The following is a 22,250-nucleotide window of genomic DNA, read 5'->3' on the forward strand; positions in this document are numbered from 1 at the left end:
ATCCTGAGGGCTCCTCAGGGCTCTGCACTCAGGGATCACTACTGGCGGACTCAGGGGACCGTGAGGGGATCAGGGACGGAACCTGGGTCAGCCACTTGCCAGGCAAACACCCGCCCTGCTGTGGTATAGCTCAGCCTCATGACAGACTGACTTCTTTGAGTCCCACCTTGGTTTTTTATTATGTCTATGTCCCAATAAGTCATTGCCAGTCCTCCTCCCCCAACAACCTGCCTGCCTGCTTCAGAACCCCAATTTTCACTTACTCCTACACGGGGCTCAGAGGAGACACTACAGTGACCTCGGAGTCCCTCCTGGCCATGGCCTTGGCTTCTGCGCCTCACCTGGTCTGGGCACGTCCCCAGAACAGTCAGCAGAGTCCTGGGGACCCTTGCAGGAGGCCCTGTGTTCCAGAGTGCTGCACAGAGGCACTGCTGTATCCAGTGTCACGCAGGGTCCCCTGGTCAAACAGCCAAACCCTGCACCTGGAGCGCCCCCACATAAGACCGCTTCCCTCTTTAAACCTGAGAGTTCCTGTACCCCTTCCCGCAGGGAGCCAGAGAGAAATTCTTTCCGTCCCCAGCAGCCCTGTGCATCCTCAAGGCTCCCCTGGTGCCCAGCCCTGCTCTCAGGACAGCTGACCAGAGGCAGAGTCTGTGCGTTTGCCAGACCAGCCCCTTCCTCCCCACAACACCAGCCACACCATGGGCAGGGCCATGGGACACAGCCGAGCCTGGGCAGCCCAAGGACTAGGGTACTGAGTGGACGTCACGAGCTGAGGCGTGACAGCTGTGCTCACAAGGAAGAAACGCATCCCGCCACAGAAGGGCCAGGCCCCACGTGAGGCGGCGACCGGCAGGTGAACTGGCACAGCGCCCCCGGCCAGGGAGCGAGGAGAGGCCCGCTTCATTTTCCCCTGCAGGGCCACACGGGGAGGTGCTCGTGTGACAGGTCACCGGGAAAAGCCCCGGCACAGCACCCCGCGTGGCCTGGCCCCTCCTGGTGCTCGTGGCTGAGTCCTGCCTGGCCCTGCTGCAGGCGCCGGCCTTCAGACATGCTCCTCGCACCCACGGGGCCTGCAGGGGTGTCCGGGACTGGACCCTGTGGGCTGCGCCAGTGAGTTCTGCTGCCCTTGGGTTCTTGGGGTCAGCCGGGAAAGGAGCCCCTGTTCCTTGGGCCCACAGTTCAGCAGCAAACAGCGCCCTGGCCAGCTGGGCTGACGGCAGGCCAGGCCAACCAGTGAGTCAGGTGATGGGGCTGACCAGAAGGATGCCTCGGGAACTGACCAGCACTCAGGGCTTCCCCACCAGAGGTCAGACAGCTCCAAGCGGTGTCACCCGGTGAGGGAGATGGGCACCCTTCTTGGCCGGTGTGCTTGGGAATGCAGTTATGTGCGGGGGTGGGGCGGGGGCTCTATGGCTCAAGGCAGGGCTTCTTCCTTCTTCCACAGGTCTACATTTACTGAGAATATATCGTAAATAAATCTACCATAGAAGCTGGAGAGATAGTATAGCCAGTAAGACGCTCGCCTTATTTGACCTGGGTCCGATCCTTGGCATCCCATCCCACCACCAGGAGTAACTATGACCCAAAGACCAAAATAAGAAATTTAGTTTTAAGGACCACGGAGATAGTACAGTGGGCAAGATGCTTGCACACAGCCAGCTTTTGCTTGAGCACTGAGAGACTCCCGCTGAGCCCTGACCATAATTAGTGAGCACAGAGTTAGGAGTTAGCCCTAACTGCTAAAGATGTGGGCGGGAGTGATAGCACAGCGGGTAGGGATTTGCCTTGCTCAAGGCCGACCTGGGTTTGATTCCTCCGCCCCTCTTGGAGAGCCCGGCAAGCTACTGAGAGTATCTCGCCCGCATGGCAGAGTCTGGCAAGCTACCCGTGGCGTATTCATATGTCCCAAACAGTAACAAGTCTCACAATGGAGACGTTACTGGTGTCTGCTCAAGCAAATTGATGAACAATGGGATGACAGTGCTACAGTGATACTAAAGATGTAGCCCCAAAGAAAAAAACAGCAGCAAAACAAAAAAAAAGACAAAAATAAATTTATTTAAAAATGAATTTTTCGGGGCTGGAGTGATAGCACAGCGGGTAGGGCATTTACCTTGCATGCAGCTGATCCGGGTTCAATCCCTGGCATCCCATATGGTCCCCTTGAGCACCACCAGGAGTAATCCCTGAGTGCAGAGCCAGGAGTAACCCCTGTGCATTGCTGGGTGTGACCCAAAAAAGAAAAAAAATGAAAACAAAATTTTCTTTTTCTTTTTTTGTGGTTTTGTTGTGTTGTTGTTTGTTTTGCTTTGGGGCCTCACTCAGCAGTGCTCAGGGCTTACTCCTGGCTCTGTGCTCGGGGATCACTCCTGGTGTGCTGGGGGGACCCTATGGGATGCCAGAGATTGAACCTAGGTTGGTTATGTAAAAGGCAAATGCCCTCCGTTACACTGTTGCTCCAGTCCCTTAAAACAAAATTTTAAAATGCTTTGAAACCCTACGCTCATGGTTTCTGATCTCCCGCTGCAGTTCCCTGGGGGCTCGCATGGGTGCGGCCAGATTCAGTGTCAGCGCATCCCAGGTCCTGGTGCAGTGCTATGGCTCTGACTACTCCTCTGGGCGCAAGCAGTCAAGTCTGAGTGACTGCTGTGGGGTGGGAGGCTGGGGTGCGAGTGCCACAGCACCCCTGGAGAAAGTGCCTGGGTGTGCGGGTGTGGGTGGGGTACTCTGCTGGGATATCCCGGAGATATCCCGGGAGAGGGAGCAACCAGAGCAGGCGCAGGGCAAGATGGAGAGGGCCATGAAGCTCAGGAGGCAGTGCTGCGCCCAGGGGCTGGGCAGCTTGTGGCCCAGGGCAGGTGGGCTGTGGTGGTGCAGGGGGACCTTGTCCCGAGAAGGGGAGGCTTAGAGCTTGCAGTCTTTCTGGTTTCCGCCCCATGGCCCTGGGCACTAATGACAGCAGGTCGGCTGCAGGGCAGAAGCCACGGGTGACAGACAGCACCAGTGGCCGGATCACAAGCACGCACACCTGAAGGGTGCAGCCGAGTACGTGCGTGTGGGGAGGAAGCCAATGCGTGGGGACAGGCTCGGACCCAGACACAGGCAGTGACCTGGGGAGGCCGGTTCAAGCACCTTGCAAGAGAGAACAGCCGGGGTGGCCAAAGGGCTAATCCCTGCACAAAGGACCCTTTTAGGGAGGCTTGTCACACGTCCTTGGCACACAACATACTTTTCATCAATTGGAATTACAGCCACCGAAAAGTAAAGCAGATGAGGCCGAGTCCGCCAGTCTGTGCCAAGGTGCACCCGCCCCACGCCAGCCTCCGTCCTGGTGGGCTCAGACTCCCTCCCTCCTGCCACCAGTGGCCATTCTGTCTCCCCAAGTGTCTCCTGAGAACCCAGCTGTGGCTCGCACTGTGGGGCGGTGGGCGTGTCACGTGTGGCACAGGGTGACTGACAGCTCAGCCCGGGGCAGACCTGGCAGCAACTGGACCAGTGCCTAGGCCCCCTTTGCTGGGGACAAGCCGGGAGGGCCTGTCTTGGGAGAGTGTGGGGGCCTGTGGGCTGAGGGCCGAGAGCTGAGGTTCCCAGAGGGCAGGCACAGGCCACAAACTCGTCTACCCCCAAAAACCATATCCTCCTGCCCAGCACCGGGACACTCGGACACTACATTATGCTGGTCCTCCGAGGTGGCCACAGGGGAGGAGGGTGTGGAGCATGCAGGCAGGTGTGGACACTGGGAGCAGGTGTGGACGCTGGGGCAGATGTCAATGCTGGGGGCCGGAGTGGACGCTGAGGGCCAGTGTGGACACTGGGGGGCAGGTGTGAATGTGTGGGGCAGGTGTGGACACTGGGGGCAGGTGTGGATGTGGGGGCAGGTGTGGATGTGGGGGCAGGTGTGGATGTGGGGGCAGGTGTGGATGAAGGGGGGCAGGTGTGGACACTGGGGGCAGGTGTGGATGTGGGGGGCAGGTGTGGACACTGGGGACAGGGACGAGCGACTAGGGCGCCCGTGAGCGCGAGCACAGTCCCAGAGGCTGGGGGCGCCTCCGCCGAGACCTCCGGTCCGCGCGGGGGCGCTGCCGAGACGCACGGCGCGCCGGGAGGCCGTGCCGGAGCCCGGGGCGCCGGAAGTGACGCAAGCGGAAGTGGCGCCCGGCCGCGTGTTCAGCAGACATGGCGCACTACAACTTCAAGCGGATCACGGTGGTGCCGTCGGCCAAGGTGAGCTGCCGGGCCCGGGCGGGCGGCGGGCGGCGGTTGGGCGGGCTCTGGCCGGCCCTGACCGGCCCTGACCGGCCCTGGCCGCCGCCCCGCAGGACTTCATCGACCTGACGCTGTCCAGGACGCAGCGCAAAACGCCCACGGTGGTGCACCGGCACTACCAGATCCACCGCATCCGCCACTTCTACATGCGCAAGGTCAAGTTCACGCAGCAGAACTATCACGACCGGCTCGCGCGGGTCCTGGCCGACTTCCCGCGGCTGGACGTGAGTCCGCGGGCGGGGGGGCAGCGGGACGGGAGGGCGGGGAGGGGCGGGGGAGAGGCCGGGAGGACGGGGGGGGGGGGGGCTGGGAGGCGGACGGGAGGGGCGGGGAGGGGGATGGGAGGACGGGGGGAGGGACGGCGGACGAGTATGGGCAGGACTGAGGGGCGTGGGGAGGGATGGTCCCCGGCTTGCCTGCCCGAGAGAGCGCCGGGTGGAGCGAGTGTGTGGATGGGGTCAGCAGTCTCAGGGACGCCCTGGGGCTTGAGCCTGGACTCAGCTGTGCAGGTGGCAGGGGCGAGAGGTGCACCTGTCCGCAGAGGAGCTGGGACTTTGGGGAGGCAGTGTGGCCTGGAGCTGCCTGGAGCCTCCCCAAGGAGCTCTTGGCAGGGTAGGATTGACTTCCTGGGGGCGGGAGGGGGCACTGCGGGCACCTCTCTTCGGGAGATGCAGAGAAGTGGGAGCACTGTGGGTGCGAAGGGACCAGGGGAGAGGGAGAGCCTGGCCCCCTGGGCAGCTCCCCAGGGGTGCAGGAGCTCAGGAGGGGGCTGCTGCTTCCTGCTGTGTGTCCTAGGCCCGCCAGGCTGTGGCGGTGAGGTGACCCTAGGAAGCTGAGGGACGGGACGAGTGGTTGACCGGCCCATTCCTCTCGCTCTAGGACATCCATCCCTTCTATGCCGATCTGATGAACATCCTCTACGACAAGGACCATTACAAGTTGGCTTTGGGACAAATAAATATTGCCAAAAACCTAGTGGACAAGTAAGGGGTCTTTTTAAAGGAAATTGTTTTGTTTTGGGGGGAGGCTGCCGTGGTGGTGTTCAGAACTTACTCCTGGCTCTGCTCAGGGACCGGGGATCCTTGCTGGCGGGGTGGGGGAACCACAGGTGGTGCCAGCCCAGTAAGGTGTGTCATGGTGTCCCTCTCTGTTGTTGGAGGAAGGTCTCACCCACATGTGTTTCAGTGTTGCCAAGGACTACGTGCGGCTCCTGAAGTACGGGGACTCTCTGTACCGCTGCAAGCAGCTCAAGCGCGCTGCCCTGGGCCGCATGTGCACCATCATCAAGCGGCAGAAGCAGAGCCTGGAGTATTTGGAACAAGGTGCTGCTGGGCTCAGCCTGGGTCCTTTGTGTGCTGTTAGGATGTTGGGTCTCTAGCAGTTTTTTTTTTTTTGGATCACACCTGGCGATGCACAGGGGTTACTCCTGGCTCTTCACTCAGGAATTACCCCTGGCGGTGCTCAGGGGACCATATGGAATGCTGGGATTAGAACCCGGGTCAGCCGCGTGCAAGGCAAACGCCCTACCCGCTGTGCTATCACTCCAGTTCCTCTCTAGTAGTTGGAAGCGATGGTTTTGCTTTACGTTAGAGGTGACATGAGGGTGGTCCAGCAGGATTTGGGTGGGTGGTTATTGATGGAACAGCTACTGTTGGCTCTTCCACAGCAGTGCTTAGGTGTGTTATCATTTGGATGGTGGGCCACGTCTGGAGGTATTGGGGGTGTATAAGGTATCAGGAACTGAACCCAGACCCGTAAGACCCTTAAGTCATCTCTGTGGTTCAGACTCAGTTTTCTCCCTTTTCTCTCTCTCTCTCTTTCTCTCTCTCTCTCTCCCCCCCCACCCCTCTCCCTCTCTCTCTCTTTCTCTCTGTCTGTCCGCCCCTCCCTCCCTCCCTAGTGTCCTGCTCATTGTGGCACCTTTTAGGGTTCCAGGAATCAAACTTTGGTCAGACAGGTGTAAGACAAGAGCCCTGCCCACCATACTGTCGTTCTGATCTCTTTAAACTCTTTCCTTCTCACAGTCAGGCAGCATCTGTCCCGACTGCCAACCATCGACCCCAACACGAGGACCCTGCTTCTGTGTGGCTATCCAAATGTCGGCAAGTCCAGCTTCATCAATAAGGTTGGTCAGGGCCAGGGAAACTGCTCAGTGGGCTGGAATTAGTCCCTGGTGTATGTGAGGCTCCAAGATTGAGACTTAGCACCCCATGGCCCCTCTGTGACACTGCTTGTTTCCCTGGCGGTCCCTGGCACCGTGTTGCCTGAGCAGACTCCGAGCTGTTCCCAGGAGATGCTGCTGTGTGTGTCCTAGGACTGGTGTAGGCTGTGCTTGTTGGCTCTGGGTTTTTGGTGGTCAGTAGTTGCATCTTCCACTCAGAGGAGTTAATTCATTGGTAAGCTCCAGGCTCCTGGGAAGATGAGCAGAGCTCATGGCAGTGGTTGGACTCTGCCCACTTCCTACTCCAGGACTGAACTTCAGTGGGTTCGGAGGTTTGTGTTTGTGGCCTCAGAGGGTGACAAGTATTATCCTGCGGAATGTGAAGTTCAGTTCCTTGTTGGGATGGATCACGTGTGGAGTGCATGGATAGCACCTTCCCGGGCCCCCAGGGGCAGTGTTGGGGCAGGGCAGCTGTCCTGGGAGCTGTCTCTGGGAGGTGGCACTGCTATTCCCGACACTCTTCTGTGTGTCTCTTGTTTTTGTCCCTACCAGGGTTTCCTGTATCGTACCGTACAGTGTGGGGCGTTTGCAGCGGGCAGGGAGTTGGGGCAGAGCTGACGGTGGCGTTCGTGTCTTGCAGGTGACAAGAGCAGATGTGGACGTGCAGCCCTATGCGTTCACCACCAAGTCTCTGTTTGTGGGTCACATGGACTACAAGTATCTGCGCTGGCAGGTGAGGCTGTGATGGCAGCGGCAGCCTAGGCCCTGGGGGTCTCCGGGGAGGAGCCTGGGGCATGTCCGGTGGGAATTAGGTTCTACCTCAGGCAGCTTGCTTGGCCACAAGGTCCTGTTTGTGGGCCACAGGCGTGGCTGCTCTTGGCTCTGTGCTCAAGGGGGAGGGAAGTGGGATCTCCTGCGTGCCCAGGTCTGCACCGTCCTCTGGGCTGTGTTTCTGGTGCTCTGTGTTCTGTGTCTGGGGCGTCCGCCCTGCTCTGTAGTGATAAGCATCACCCCAGGTGGTGGACACCCCCGGGATCTTGGACCACCCGCTGGAGGACCGGAACACCATCGAGATGCAGGCCATCACGGCACTGGCCCACCTGCGCGCTGCAGTCCTGTACGTGATGGACCTGTCGGAGCAGTGTGGCCACGGACTGAGGGAGCAGCTGGCACTCTTCCAGAACATCAGGCCGCTCTTCGTCAACAAGCCTCTCCTCGTCGTCGCCAACAAGTGTGACGTGAGGAGGATCGCTGAGCTGGCTGAGGACGACCAGGTGGGCATCCCCGTGTCCGTCCCGCCTGCGCCTTCAGTCATACTGCGGGTGGGGTCTCAGTGGCCAGCCTCACCTGCGCCACCGTGAGGTCCTGTGTCGGGATTAGTCAGGGGCTGTTCCCAGGCCTGCTCGGTGGAGGTGACCAGAGCGAGTGGGCCTCCGGGTGTGGTGGTCTGTGCCAGCTCTCTGGGCTGCCCCTCCGGAGCCTGTGGGGAGGGAGTGGGTGCCCCAGGGACAGATGCCTCATCTTGGCCCTCAGCTGAGGCCCTGTGTGGGGCTGGCTAGGGTCGGGGCTGCAGGCCTGCGCCATCTCTGTCTTACCCGAGACCTTTCTGGAAGGTGAGTCTCCACACCGTAGGCCACTCACAGACTCATTTCCCGATAATTCAGATTTTCTTATTTTTATTTTGGAGGGACTGCGTGGGGCCAAGGATGGACCCTAGGGCGCCTGTATGCAAAGCTGTGTTCAGCTCTTGGAGCTGTCTCCTTGGGCCAAGGGGATGGAGGAGAGAGAGCGAGAAAGCTGTTTCGGCCTCAGAGGGTCTGTGTCTGGGACCCCGTGCAGGGAGGAGTCACACGTCTCTGGCCCCTTTTGTATTCTCAGAAAATCTTCGCAGAGCTGCAGGCAGAGGGGTATCCTGTGGTGGAGACCAGCACCCTGACTGAGGAGGGGGTGATGAAGGTGAAGACAGAGGTGAGTGTCTCCCGCCAGCAGTCAGCTTTGGCGCCTGACCCTGGTCGCAGGCTCTGTGGGAAGCCTTTGGGGCCTGCGGGCACAGAGGGTGGTGGGGCGCCCGCTTCTGCGCCTTCTCCTGGTCTGCCTTTGCAGCTGGAAGGGCGGGGCTGGCACAGCACTCGGGGTGCTGCTTCCAGTGCAGCTCAGGCCCCGGTGCCTGGACACCACGCTGGGCCTCAGCATGCGGCCAAGGCAGGGTATCCCCGTGGAGGGGAAGGGCACAGGGAGCAGCAGACCCCATTGGTGCGGCCCCGTGACTTCCTATGTTTCTTCACCTCAGGCTTGTGACCGGCTTTTGGCTCATCGAGTTGAAGCCAAAATGAAGGGTAACAAAGTGAACGAGGTGCTGAACCGACTGCATCTAGCTGTGCCCAACAAGCGGGATGACAAGGTGGGGTCCTGGGGTACCCCTGGAGGGCTGGAGGGAGCTGGCCGGGGCGCCCTCACCGTGTACGGTCCTGCCAGGCTGTCCTCTGAGGGACGCCAGTGCTCCGGCCCAAGCCAGCACAGGAGGGAGCTGCCTTCTCGGTCTTGGCTCCCTCTGGGGTTTGGTGCATCGCCCTGTAGTGCTGGTGACAGGCAGAGCAGAGGCTGACCCCGTGCCCCCGTTTGTGAGCGGGACGCGTGATGTTAGGGATTGAGTCCCAGGCTTCACAGGCCCAAGCCCGCCCTCCCCTCTTATTCCAGCCTGCTCCTTTTATTTCCCCCCCCCAAATTTATTTGTGCTATTTGGGCCACACCTCGAAGCTCTCAGGGCTCTCTCCTGTTGGGGCTTGGGGACCATATGGGGTGCTGTGGTGGAACCCGGACTGGCTGTGTGCAAGGCAAGCGCCTCCCCTCTGTCTTAATCTCCTCGGCCCCCTGCCCTTCGTTCTCTGCTCTGCATACATCTGAGTGCAGGTTTGTGTCTAGATGGTCTGGAGCGTTGATCTTAGCCGGAACTAGCGTGTGACTGTGGGGCTCGGGGGCCTTGGAACCGGGTTTCAGTTTCTCTTGCTCCAGAAAGTCCTGCCTTTTTTTTTTTTTTTTTTCTTTTTGGGTCACACAGGGCAATGCACAGGGGTTATTCCTGGCTCATGCACTCAGGAATTACTCCTGGCGGTGCTCAGGGGACCATATGGGATGCTGGGAATCAAACTCGGGTTGGCCGCGTGCAAGGCAAACACCCTACCCGCTGTGCTATTGCTCCAGCCTCTGAAAGTCCTGCCTAAATGCGGTCTGCATGTTATATCCAGGGAGTGGGGTTGCCTTAGAGCAGTTGCAGGCAGCTCCTTATATCGGGGTCTGCACATGTCCTCTGCCTGTGTTTTTCTTAACTTTTTGGGTTTGTTTTGGGGCTACACCTGGCTGTGTTCAGGGCTGAACTCGTGGGCTGTGCTCAAGGATCATTCCTGCTGGGGATTGAACCCACGTCGCCTGTACTCAGAGGCAAGCGCTGTGCTTACTTGACCTTCTCCGTGGCCCCAATCCTCTGCTTTTCTGATGAGCTTTTATTAACGTCAAAACCCACACTTCATGCATGGTTCAAGCCTCGCTACTGTCCTTGGAGGCTTCTCTGGAGGTGCTGAGGGTGAGCTTCCTGCTGGTTTGCTTCTTGGTGCGGCTGGATCGGAAGCTTTCGCACTCCGAGAGCTGCCTTGGCCCTAGGTGCAGGTCCCCCAGCTCAGCTCAGAGCAGGGCAGGTAGCTCCTTCCCCCGGGGGCCCGTTGCTTGGCACTTTGCCTTCTCTGAGCTGCTTTGTTCCTCTCAGTGTCTTGTTTTTCTTGATGAGTTGATGTTCCACTTTTCAGGTAAGCTTTAGACCAAGCGTGGAGTCCTCCTGGGGTCTGCCTTACTGCCTGCCCAGGTCTTGGGGGTTTGGGCTGGTCTCGCTGTGATCTGGACAGGAGGAGAGGTGGCTTCCAGTCTGTCCTCTCTGTTCCTCTGCCTTTGGACAGATGTTTCACGCCAGTCCCCCAACTTCCTTCCAGGAGCGGCCCCCCTTCATCCCAGAGGGAGTGGTGGCACGCAGGAAGAGAATGGACACCGGAGAACCCAAGAGGAAGAGGGTAGGTGGTGGGGGTCCCGCCTTATCCGGAGCACAGGGCAGGAAGGGAGGCTTGGAGGAGGTGCTGTCCGTGATGCGGGAGCCCTGCGCTCCCTTCCAGAGTAGGCCTTGAGCTTGCCAGGCAAGGGTGCAAAGGTGTCGGGTGAGGTTGGCCGCCGGCTCTCACGGGTTTGTCTTGTTCCTGCAGGAGCGTGACCTTGAGCTGGAGATGGGGGATGATTACGTTCTGGATCTCCAGAGTGAGTGCTGGGCCTTGGGCAGTGTCTGCTCGGCCGCTCGGCCATGCCTGCTGCACAGGCTCCTGGGTTCTGCCTCTCTGCCATACTCGGACGTCACGGTGGGCGGGCTGGACACTGCGAGGGCCCTGCGTTCTGTTGGGCCTGTTCACGCACGGGGCTGATGTCCGGTGCTTGCGCCCCTTGGGAGAGAGTGGCTACGTGCTAATGTCCTGGTGAAGGGTGCCTGTGCTGTGGTGTGTGACGGACCCAGGGTGGCCTCTGGGGGCCCCCGGCATGTAATGATGAAAGGGGCCATATTCTACATGTGTCTCCTGACCTGCAGAGTACTGGGATATCATGAATTCCTCCGAGAAGCACGACAAGATCCCCGAGATCTGGGAGGGACACAACCTGGCCGACTACATCGACCCCGACATCATGCAGGTGTGTGGCGCGGTGCTCCGGCGGTGTGGCTCTGACTTGGCTCTGGGGCTGCTCCGAGGGAACAGCCTTTCTCTCTCCTGCGTCTCCTTTGTCTTGGGTTTTTCTTGGCTTGAGGGTCCACACATTCCTCTCGGAGAGCGAGACCAAAGCTGTCCAGCCTGGGCCTTGTTTGTGACTCAGGAAGAGGGTCTCCACGTTTCTCGCTGGCCCGCAGGCTGCTCCTGTTGGTGCGAGCCTCCCGCCCCTGCGCCTTGCCCGGCACTGATTTCTGACTCACGGTGGGCGTCAGAGGCTTGGCCCCGGCGTGGCCTCTGTAACTCCCCTGTCCCAGGTGCTCCTTGGGAGTGTTCCATTTGCCTACCTGGCGCCTCACTACCTGGGTTGGTCGTCTTCCCCTTTCCTCCTGGCCTCTATGGCTCCCCAGTGTGACCCTGCTGGCTGGCCCTGCCGGGTCCCTTGTGTCGCGTGGACGACTCCCTGTGTGCTGCTCTGGCTAGCCGTGTGCCAGGGAGGCTCTCTGGAAGATGCTAGGCTGGACAGTGACCTGCAGCATGGGTCAGCCTGTTTGCATTGACCTCAGCCGGGAGCTGAGGGTCCCTGTGGTACCTCCTTCATGCCTGTCCTCCGAAGGCGTGTCCAGCTGATGTGTGTGCTTCCTGCGAGGCTGTGGGAGCTGCCCTGGCGCGAGGGGCCGGGGTTGATTTGGTTTCGTTACGATTCCCTTGAAGAAACTGGAAGAGTTGGAGAAGGAAGAAGAGCTCCGAGTGGCTGCTGGGGAGTACGACAGTGAGCCTGAGAGTGAGGATGAGGAGATGGCGGAGATCCGGCAGTTGGCTAAGCAAATCCGAGAGAAGAGGAAGCTGAAGATTCTGGAATCCAAGGAGAAGAACACACAGGGGCCTCGGATGCCGCGGACAGCCAAGAAGGTGAGGCGGCTCCTCCCTCTGTGGTCAGGCCTGGTGGGCTGAGGCGGCTGGGTGAGGGTGTGGTGCTGCCTGTCCAGCAGGGCTGTTCATGCGCTGACTGCCTTCGCTGGCTGCTGTCCTGCGCTCCTGGTCCTGCCGTAGCTGTGCAGGTTCCTTCCGGGCTCCTGTTGGCGGGTGTGGAGCGTTGGGCAGGGTCGGGCTGTCCTGTGCAGTTCACGGGAGCTGAGCTGGCCTCAGCCCGATCAGCAGCTTCGACTTGGTCAGCATCTCTCTTCAGTGGCCTTTACTTGGTTTGGGGGCTCCACTTGGGTCACTCCTGGTGGTGCTTGGGGTCCACACACGGTGCCGGGGTGTGATGTGCACAGGGAAAGTGCCTTCCCCGCAGTCCTCTCAGGTGTCCGGGACACGTCCCCTGTCACAGGGCAGTCCTGTGCTTACCTGAGGCTGCAGGAGGTGGCTGTGGGGGGCAGCAGGAGCAGGGCAGCTGGGATGGCTCCGGAGAGGAAGAGCGGGGCTGGCCTGCACACTGTCCGCTCTGCACCCTGGAGCCCTGGGGGACTGTAGTCGTGCAGGAAGCACGTATCACAGGTTCGAGCAAGTGTGAGCCCGAGTTACGGCTGTGTCGTGCAGAAACCTGTTTCTGGGGCTGACTGTCATGCCTTGTGAGGCTCGTCTGCTTACTGCGAATTGTCACCTTTTCCAGGTTCAGCGCAATGTCATGGAGAGTGAGATGCGTAGCCTTGGAGTTGACATGGATGATAAAGACAGCGTGAGTGCTGGGGCTGGGTGGGTCTCTTGTGTTGTCTTTCAGATCTGGGGGGCAGGGACCCGGGACCAGGGCGTCTCATATCCTGGCGCGCAGAGCTGGATGTGCTTGCTCAGTAGGCTTGTAGGGGTCAGCCTCGGGCGGCTGAGGCCTGCGCTGTGGGTGGCAGGGGAGCCCAGGGCCTGCTCACTCCCGTCCCATGGGCTGCGCTCCTCTGGCCCTGGGCCTTAAGGCGCCCATGCCAGCCTGTCTGGGCTCCCTGGGTGCTGTTGTCTGTTTGCATGTCGCTGGTGCCTCACTGCATTTTATGATGGAAATTTCCATATCCAGGTGAATACCAAAAATGAGGGGGAAGAAATTTCTGTATTTGTAGCAGAGAGGAAAAAGACTGTCAGCGCTAGAAACCCGCTCATTTATCTTTGTTGATTCTTTTCTCCTTTGGTGGTGTATACCTAGTGGTGTCAGGGACTGTTCCTCGCTCTGCTCGGGGATCACTTCCAGTGGTACTCAGGGACCCGGGGTCAGTCACAGCAAGACAAGTGTCTTACACCCTGTATTAATTCTCCAGCCCTTGGTTTTCTTTTGGACCAGCCCCGCAGGGCACAAGGCCTACTCCTGTCTCTTCACACAGGGATCACTCTTGGTGGGCTTGGGAGATCATATGGGTCCCAGGGATCAAACAAGGGTCTGCCCTGTGTAGGGCAAACATCCGGTTTGATGTACTGTCTCTTTATTTTTTTATTTTATTTATTTATTTGTTTATTTTTTTGGTTTTTGGGTGACACCTGGCGATGCACAGGGGTTACTCCTGGCTCTGCACTCAGGAATCACCTCTGGTGGTGCTCAGGGGACCATATGGGATGCTGGGATTTGAACCCGGGTCGGCCGCGTGCAAGGCAAACGCCCTACCAGCTATGCTATCACTCCAGCCCCCTTTATTTTTTTATTTTATTTTATTTTATTTTATTTTATTATTTGCTTTTTGGGTCACACCCGGCGATGCTCAGGGGTTACTCCTGACTGTACACTCAGGAATTACTCCTGACGATGCTCGGGACCATATGGGATGCTGGGAATCGAATCCAGGTTGGCCGCATGCAAGGAGTCCTACCCGCTGTGCTATTGCTCCAGACCCTGTACTGTCTCTTTAGTTTTCTCTCGTACTTTATATTGTGGGGTACAAAAGCATCTTTTTAGAATAACTTTCTTGCATTTTTATTTTTATTTATTTATTCTTTTATTGAATCATCATCTGGAAAGTTACAAAGCTTTCAGGTTTAAGTCTCAGTTATACAATGCTCGAACACCCACCCCTTCACCAGTGCACATATTCCACCACCAAGAATCACAGTATATCTCCCCCCACCCCCCTTTCTTGCGTTTTTAATTCAATGAAAGAAAGTTTAGTTTGGGGGCTAAAAGCACCGCAAAGTACAGTGGGGAGGACACTTGTCTTGCACATGGCTGACCTAGATTTAATCTCTGGCATCCTGTATGGTCCCCTGAACACCACCAAGAGTAAGACCTGAACTGTACTGAAGGAGCACCCCCCCAAAAAAAAAAAAAGTTTTGAGATTGCAGCTTAAAAAATGCATTTTGGGGCTGGACAGAATAGGGATAAGGCACTTGAACGTGGCTGACCCCAGTTCCATCTCCAGCAGTCCCTGTCCCTTGAGCACTGCTAGGCCCCACATCCCTTCCCCGGAGCATTTGCTGCCTGTAAAAACGGGGCGAAGCTGGAGTCAGAGGCAGTGTCCACACCAGCCAGGATGGCTCTTCAGGACGTGCCGTGTCGCCCAGCTCTCCTGCTGCCCTGCCCTGGACTGGCGCAGGGGAAAGGCCCTACCTAGGCAGTGCCTGCACATCTGCCCGGAAGGACATAGCAGGTGCCCAGCGTGGAGTAATCAGAGTGAAGGGACAGCACTGTCCCGACTGATTAGACCAGAGACCCCAGACTACCTGGCTCGCTGCCCTGGAAACGGAGCTTAAGGAGAATAAGCAGAGAGCACCCTCTGATTTCGAAGGCCATTGTCCTTTGGTGTCCCAGTGTTCCCTGACAGTGGCAGTGCCCACTTTAGGAACACTGGGTTGGACGGGAATCCATGTCTGTGCGTGCGTCTGTGTGCCTGGGTGAGCTTCCTGGTGCTGCTGCTGTCCTCTAGGTGACGGATGGGGAGAGGGCAGCCTCTGTACGCGAGGAGCAGTCCTCGAGTCTGTACCTCAGCCTTGTAGTTGCACTTGCAGTGGTGTCCGTGAGTTTGGGTGCGGAGAGGGCTGAAAGTCCAGTGGAAACCTAGAGGTGCAGCGCAGGCCACGTCGGGAGTGGCTGAGGGGCCGGGCCGGCCTGTCCTGGCTATGCCCGGGTGGAGCAGCCACGACCTGGGCTTCGAGTTCGTAGACTCTCCCGGCGAGGCCTTCACCGACCCGCCCATCTGCTTCTGTGCTCACAGGCCCATTACGCAGTCCAGGCCAGGCGGTCTCGCAGCACCACCAGGAAAAGGAAGCGAGAAGACTCTGTCCCGCCCTCCTCCGTGGCCCGTAGCCGCAGTTGCTCGCGAACTCCACGTGATGTGTCTGGTCTTCGGGACGTCAAGGTCAGTCCTGTGTTTAGTCAGCATGTCATCTTCTGCTGCGGCATCTCAGCCCCGAGGGATGATTTCTCTCAGGTGTTTGAATGTACATAGTCCTGCTAAACCTAATTATTGTAACACAAAAGTGAGTTCTGGGTGTAGCTTAGTGGGATGACAAGCACCTCCTTGTCACCAGACCACTGGGACCGGGAGGTGAAAACGTTGGTAGAGGTCTGTCTTTGTGGCCGGTATCCCCAGGCCTGCTGTCACCCGTCGGGGCAGCATCTGTGGTCCTGCCCTTCCGGTGAGTACAGCTCTACCAGCTGGAATCCTGCCTCTTGGAGGAGGAGTCGGGGCAGAGGTGCTGACGCGTCTGGTCTCGCCCTAGTGCCGTGGTCTCTGCCGCTCAGGTTGTGTCGTGTTCCTCTGACGTTGGGCAGGAGGGCAGGGGGGAGGCCGGGTGTCTCTCCCAGCAGAGGGCCCAGCCGGAGAACGCCCTGATGTGCTGCAGCAGCTGTTTGACACGTGCTTCTCCTCTGCAGATGGTGAAGAAGGCCAAGACTATGATGAAGAACGCGCAGAGGAAGATGAATCGCCTGGGCAAGAAGGGGGAGGCTGACAGACACGTATTCGACATGAAGCCCAAGCACCTGCTGTCCGGGAAGAGGAAAGCTGGGAAGAAGGACCGCAGGTAGTGCCCACCCGAGGTACGGCTGGGCGATCCTCCACGCCGGCCACAGGGTGCGGAGCAAGGCTGTCCGTGGGCAGGAGTGGCCAAGACATTGCTATCCAGCGTGGGCACTCTGTAAGGACACATCAAGCCAGTGATACTTTCTGCCTTTAATGGAGTTTTGATCAGATTCGTAGAACTGGAAGGATTTATTGGTGACATTGGGGTTTATTTTTTATTATTATTATTTTTTTAATTTTCTTTTTGGGTCACACACAGCAATGCTCAGGGGTCACTCCTGTCTCTGCACTCAGGAATTACCCCTGGCCGAGCTCAGGGGACCATATGGGATGCTGGGAATCGAACCCGGGTCAGCCACATGCAAGGCAAATGCCCTGCCCGCTGTGCTACCACTCCAGCCCCGGCATTTGTTTTTTTAGTGGAGAAAAAAATCTTACTTTTACACTGCCGAAGAATAGACCTTTGGAAACAAAAGCCAGGGAGCAGAGAGATCCTGTCGGGGGTGTAGGGCTTGCCTTGCTTGGCAGCAGAGCCGGCTTCATTACTGAGCACAGCCAGGCACGAGCCCCACACAGCCACGTGTGTCTTCAAAGCTCTGAGGTGCAGAGTGTGGACAGTCAAGCTTGGCGCCTCCAATGTGGTCTGCCCAGTGCTCACAGCACGGGCAGGAGCTGCCCTCCCCTCTCTCTGGACCCAGTAGGTATCGCCAAACAGCCAAAAATAATAATTACAACAAGGCCCAAGAAGACTGCTCAGCAGTACACTCTGGGCCTCTTGCACCTCCGGCTGGTGCCTGAAGCCTTGGCTTTTAATCCCTGGCACAGGAAATAACAGTCAAAATTTTGACAACTGGGGGCCAGAGCAATAGTACATAGGGCACTTGCCTTGCATATGGCCAACCTGGGTTCGACCCCCAGAATCCCTTATAGTTCCCCGAGCACCACCAGGAGTGACCCCTGAATACCGCCGTGACCTGGAAACAAAACAGCAAAACAATTTCCAAGTAGGCCAGGGAGATAACTCAGAGGACTGAAGCAGATGCTCTGTGTCCAGGGCCCCGGTCAAAGCCTGGCATTGCATTGTCCCCAAGGATTGTGACAGGCATTTGCCCTGAGTACTACTGACTGTGGCCCCTGAGCCAAAAGAAACAAGAAATGGGAAAGGTATACAGGCACTCACAAGTGGGCACAGAAACCCCCAGACACGCTGCCACCTGTCTGCCAACCCCACAGCCTGTGCCCCTGGGATCTGCCTTCAGCAGCGTTAGCCAAAGATAGAAGTCCGAGAGAAAAGATGGGCATGGGTGCTTTCGTTTTCTTCTTTTCTAAATGTCAGCTTGGGCTGTTTGGGGGGAGAAAATGAGAAGGTAATGTTTTCAAAGCAGAAAAAGCTGGTTTTGAAATAAAATGTCTCAAACACACGCATGTCGTTCTTCAGCTCTGCTCTGTGGGACAACAGACCCTCCCCCGTGCGCTTCCCAGGCCCAGAAGCCACTGCAACCTGTGGTGAGGGTTGGCACCATCCCGAGCAGGGACATGATGGCCCCTCACTGCTGCCCTCAGGCTGGCCCTCGGTGGTGTCCCCAGGGGCTCCCCATGCAGGTGTGCGTGGGCAGGGTTGAGTGACAGGTGCTCTGGGGCCAAGTGGGAGCACTGGAAAACCACCTTCACTGGGGGTCAAAGAGGAGGTCACCCCCTCTCCCCCGCAGGCCTGGCTTGCATGGCCGCACAGGCCGTGGGTTCAGACCCAAGTGTGCCCTCATAGTGAGTGTGTCACGCTGCAAAGCGTAGGAAGGTGACTGCGTAGTCCTGCCCAGAGAGACGGTGCGGGAAGTCGTGAGGCCTGGCCTTGCTGGTGGCACTCTGCTGTGGCCCCAGCACTGAGCAAACCGGCTGACAGGACAGCGTGCTCGCTGGTGCCTGTGGGCCCTGTCTGTCCTCTCCAGTTCTTGTGTTTCCTGAGACCGGTCGTTAGAGGGTGGAAACTACTCATGGTTTTGATTGGTGGCTTTTTGTTTGTTTTTCTTTTTTTGACTCTTGGGGCACCCCTGTCAGTGCTCAGGGCTTGCTTCTGGCTCTGTTAAGGGTCATTCCTGGTAGGTGGGGCAGGTCGTAGTGCTGGGGACCCAGCCTGGATTGCCCTTGTCCGAGGGAAGCGCCTGCTCGCTGGACTACAGCGGTCCTGCACTTGATGCAGTCTGCTGGCCTCCTGGCACCCGCTGGGGCGGGGCCGCTGTTGCGGGCGGCAGGGCCAGGGAAGCCTGCTGCGCCAGCCCGCACCCATCGCCGCCCTTGCCACGCGGGAGCTGTGTGAGCACCGTTTGCTTGGTTTGGGGGCTGCACTCGGGGATCCCTCCTGGCAGCTTGGAGGACCATAAAAGGTGCTAGGGGTGGAGCTGGCCGCAGGCAGAGCAGGCCGCGCTCCCGCTGTCCCTCTGGCTCTGAGCCCGTGATTGTATCCTGGAGGTGGGGGCTATTCTGCTGATTGCGCCACACCCAGCAGTGTGCAGAGGTGACTCGACTCTTCGTTCTGCTGTTCAGAAATCAGCCTGGTGGTCTTGGGGGACCCCTACAAGTACAATGGGTTGCACCTTAACACTAATCTTCCTCTGAAAAAGTGCTTTCCCTCATGGCCGGGAGGCACATCTGTCCTGCTCAGCACCTGTGTGGGAAGCTTCGGGGTCAAGCTGGGGTCAGTTGGAGAAAGGAGGAAGGAGGGTCACGTCAGAGTCCTTGACTCTTGAGCTGGCTCTCGCCCAACCTGCTCTTCCCTGCTGGGCACCCACTTCCGCGGGGACTTCCCAAGAAAAGCCAAGCACGAGATGTGTGGTCAGGTTTTATTCTCAAGAGAAAGATCGAGTTCCAGAGCTGGACAAGCATTGATGCAGCGTGGGCTGGCCTTAGGTCGTTAGGCGTGTTCATGAATTAGCAAGTTTTCTGATTCCCTGCTCAGCCAATGATTGCATCTGAACACATTGTCAAGGACACTGAGTGTTGATCTAACATTTCAGGTAACAATGAGTACATTTTAGGAAGTTGGCGGGGCAGTGGGTTAGGATCTGTCTGAAGGTGGCTTGGTGGAATCGGGGGACCTGAGCACCATCAGCGGGGCTTGTTGAGGCTGAGGGAGTCGGGGATTCAGGATCGGTCCGGGAACGGTTCAGTCCCTGACAAGGGAGACCCCAGGGAGCCAGAGACAGGAGAAGTGACAGGAGTAGAGATGCAGGTAGGGGCGGGGACAGGTTACCCTCCTGTTGGTTCTGGAGAGATGCCTGCCAACCCTTCCCCCGAGCATAATACCCAATTTCTAGAGCCAGGAGCTGGGGGTAAGAGGGGCAGGGGGGAGGCGTGGAGCAGGATCAGGCCACGTGGGGGGATGCAGGGGGCCCAGCCGGGCTGCCCATGCTCTCACGGCCGTGGATGGTGTCGGCCTCCACAAACGAGGACACGTCTTCTAGATGATCCCACCAGTGGGAGAGATGGTCTTCGACGATGGTCTGGAACCAGGGCGTGACCCGCTCCTGGCCCCGTGCAGCCCTGTCCAGGAGCTCGGCCACCTGCTCCCGGCTCAGGTAGCGGTAGCTCTTGACCTCACGGGGGTCGGGGTCCACTGTGAGGTTCTTCCTTACCAGCAGTATATAAGCCACTTCGTGGTCCCCCCAGACCTCGTCCGATGGGCTGTGGTGGTAAAAGTGGGTCATGAAGACAATGTCCTGCAGACAGATCTGGGGGAATGGAACTCCGTGAGTAGGAGGGTCGTTCAGAGCAGAGCACGATGAGGAGCGCTGGGTCCCCCCGTTTCACAAACGGGGAGTCAGACCTAGAGCCCAGCAGCCACCTCGGACGGAGCCTCTCGCCCAGACCTGCGGGAAGTGGGTACCTGCTCAGGGGGAATCCCCAGCTCTGCCTGCAGCCTGCGCAGGGCCGCCCGGCGCATCCCCAGGGCATCCGTGTCCTCCATCTCCTCCGGGATGTACAGGGGGTGACTGGAGCAGGAGTCGGAGAAGTGGCCTGCAGGAGGAGGGGGTGCTCAACAGACACGCACCAGGGGGTCACCTCCTGTGCCCCGTCCTGGGCAGCGGCGGCTCTGAGCTGTCGGCCAAGGGCCCCGCTCCCGTGAATGAGTCTGTCCCACTTGGGAAGGGTGGCATTCCTCCCCATCTCCTGAGCCCCAGCGATGGGGACGGGGTGCTGTGGTCGCCCCGAGCCCGTGGCGGGGGTCACCTGGGAACGTGTACTTGGCGTCCGATCGCTGCTGCACCAGGAGCTCGTTGTCCGTGTTGAAGATGAGGACAGAGAAGCCGCGGTGCAGCAGTCCTGCGGGCAGAGGGCGGTGGTCACGCGCGTCTGGGGTCTGACAGGGCCCTGCCACAAGCATCTGCAGGGACTGTCAGCGGGACTGCCCCCCTGTGTGCCAGAAAGCACAGGTGCGGGGGGGGGGGTGTCTCCACCCCAGCCCACCCCAGCCCAGGCCGCTCCCTGGGCCTCCTGCTGCTCTCATCACGCTGGCGCACGCCCTGTGGGAGCAGCTGGGACAGACCCCCGAGGGACTCTGGGCCTGCGCGACGCCCACCTTTGTCGATATTCTCCCGCAGATGGCAGTTCCTCTTGGTCTCAGCTCCAATGATCCGGTCGTTCTTATCAATGACAATGCACATCTCACCCATCCGCTGCAGCTGAAACTGGTCCATGTGGCTCGCAGCTGACATTCCTGCAGAGGGGTGGGGCAGTGCCTACCTGCAGAGACACAGTACACCCCACTGCAGCACCACACCAGCCCAGGCTGTCACACCCACAGCTGCTGCTCCCGCAGACCCATCATCACCCACCTTGGGGCCGGGTGGTGCTGGGGGGGGGAGACAAGGCAGGACAGGAGTGCCCCGTGGGCCCGCCAGAGTCTGCAGCTCCTTATCCCACCCCGAGATTCCCGTGGCCAGCAGGGCTCCTGTCCAGAATGCACCTCAGCCCTTTGGGCCAGGTACTGGACACAGATTCTTTATATTTTTGGAGGGTTCGTAATCGGTGATGCTCAGGGGTGACTCCTGGCAGTGGGTGAGGAACCATATGGAACCGGGCATGGAACCAGGATCAGCTGCGTGCAAACGCCCTCCCTGCTGTCCTGTCACTCCGCCTCCCACATTCTCTTCTCTATGAGCCTCTCCCCAGAACCACTGAGAATCGTGAGAAGACCCAGAACGCCAGACTGAGCCCCTCTAGGCCTCGCCTCTCCGGGGCCTCTGAGGGCCAGGGAGCCCCCGGCAAGGCAGTGCTGGGAAGCAGGACAGCTGAGTCCCAGTGTGTGTGCAGGAAGGCATGCGGGGCTGGGCCGAGGGGTGCGAGTCTGTGCCGGCTCTACTTGTAAGCTGTCTGGAATTGCTAACCTGGGACGTCCGGAGTTCTGTGAATTCGGCGTCCCTGAAGGCAGCGACCTCAGGTCGCTAACTCAGAGGAGCAAGGCCTGAGTCAGGAGCACTGTTCCTCCCTCCCTGAACAGCAGCATAGACCAATGGCTGGCCGTCGGCCAGGCTTCAGATTGGGTTCGGGTCAGCGTGTGGCTCTTCTAGGCAAATAGCTTTGTCTGTTTAGAGAGTGGAGACCCTGAGCTCATGCCCCCAACCCGCTCATCACCTGTGCAACCATGAACTCCCTGTTTTCCCCACTCACCGCGTCCCCTCGTGCCGCACTTACTGAGTTCCTCTGCCATAGGCAAGGCTTTCCCTTTACCTGTTGTCACCGTGTATGCCGAGGAGAGTTGTCTCTGGTTATCAGCTGGTCCCTGCTCCTGTTACAGGTGGGATCGGAGTCGCTCCTCTCACCTGGGTGCCCTAAACCTCCAGACAGAACAGAGAGCCCTAGTTGTAGGCACGCAGCCACCCCACCCCCTTTAGCTTCTCTCGAGTGAGCGTTTCCTGGTGTCTGAGCAAGAATGCAGGAGGCTTAGCTCTGATCCTTCGTGCGGTGATGCCCCACCTCGGGGCCAGTGTCAAGACAGAAATGACAAGCCGGATCCGCTGCCCATGCATGGATCTGGTGATTCTCAGCAGAATTCTTGGCTGGCGGTTCAAAGCGGTGACCTGAGGGTGCGGTGCTGCTCCGAAGCCCACAGCACTGAGGGTGACCGGGCTGCCCCAGTTCGTGCGAGGGGTTCT

The 22,250-nt window shown here is 58.8% G+C and overlaps 2 protein-coding genes across 2 annotated transcripts; one reads left to right on the forward strand and one right to left on the reverse strand.

Annotated features, from left to right (window-relative positions):
- Positions 1 to 4,065: 4,065 nt before the first annotated feature.
- Positions 4,066 to 17,522, forward strand: GTPBP4 (GTP binding protein 4). Its single transcript, XM_055140353.1, has 16 exons — positions 4,066 to 4,227; positions 4,323 to 4,493; positions 5,149 to 5,252; positions 5,455 to 5,591; positions 6,294 to 6,394; positions 7,071 to 7,163; positions 7,447 to 7,704; positions 8,309 to 8,398; positions 8,721 to 8,831; positions 10,411 to 10,488; positions 10,675 to 10,726; positions 11,049 to 11,149; positions 11,878 to 12,075; positions 12,779 to 12,844; positions 15,292 to 15,435; positions 15,954 to 17,522. The coding sequence occupies exons 1-16, from the start codon at positions 4,180 to 4,182 to the stop codon at positions 16,104 to 16,106; spliced, it is 1,905 nt and encodes a 634-aa protein (XP_054996328.1). The 5' UTR covers positions 4,066 to 4,179; the 3' UTR covers positions 16,107 to 17,522.
- Positions 17,523 to 19,378: 1,856 nt separating this feature from the next.
- Positions 19,379 to 21,863, reverse strand: LOC101542787 (isopentenyl-diphosphate delta-isomerase 2). The gene is made up of 5 exons (XM_004617428.3): positions 21,826 to 21,863; positions 20,675 to 20,838; positions 20,326 to 20,418; positions 19,982 to 20,112; positions 19,379 to 19,826 (listed from the first exon to the last, which is right to left on the reverse strand). The coding sequence occupies exons 2-5, from the start codon at positions 20,808 to 20,810 to the stop codon at positions 19,461 to 19,463; spliced, it is 726 nt and encodes a 241-aa protein (XP_004617485.3). The 5' UTR covers positions 20,811 to 20,838; positions 21,826 to 21,863; the 3' UTR covers positions 19,379 to 19,460.
- Positions 21,864 to 22,250: the final 387 nt, after the last annotated feature.

Source organism: Sorex araneus, chromosome 5, assembly GCF_027595985.1.
Source record: "Sorex araneus isolate mSorAra2 chromosome 5, mSorAra2.pri, whole genome shotgun sequence".
NCBI classification, from domain to species: domain Eukaryota; kingdom Metazoa; phylum Chordata; class Mammalia; order Eulipotyphla; family Soricidae; genus Sorex; species Sorex araneus.

Excerpts from the sequence above, each read along its gene's own strand:
- LOC101542787 (XM_004617428.3), bottom strand. The coding sequence starts at position 20,810 with ATGTCAGCTGCGAGCCACATGGACCAGTTTCAGCTGCAGCGGATGGGT. Across the intron at positions 20,419-20,674 it reads GCGGGAGAATATCGACAAAG|GACTGCTGCACCGCGGCTTC; the intron begins GTGGGCGTCGCG and ends CTCTGCCCGCAG. Across the intron at positions 19,827-19,981 it reads TGGGGATTCCCCCTGAGCAG|ATCTGTCTGCAGGACATTGT; the intron begins GTACCCACTTCC and ends CCATTCCCCCAG.
- GTPBP4 (XM_055140353.1), top strand. The coding sequence starts at position 4,180 with ATGGCGCACTACAACTTCAAGCGGATCACGGTGGTGCCGTCGGCCAAG. Across the intron at positions 4,494-5,148 it reads CCGACTTCCCGCGGCTGGAC|GACATCCATCCCTTCTATGC; the intron begins GTGAGTCCGCGG and ends CTCTCGCTCTAG. Across the intron at positions 8,832-10,410 it reads CCAACAAGCGGGATGACAAG|GAGCGGCCCCCCTTCATCCC; the intron begins GTGGGGTCCTGG and ends ACTTCCTTCCAG.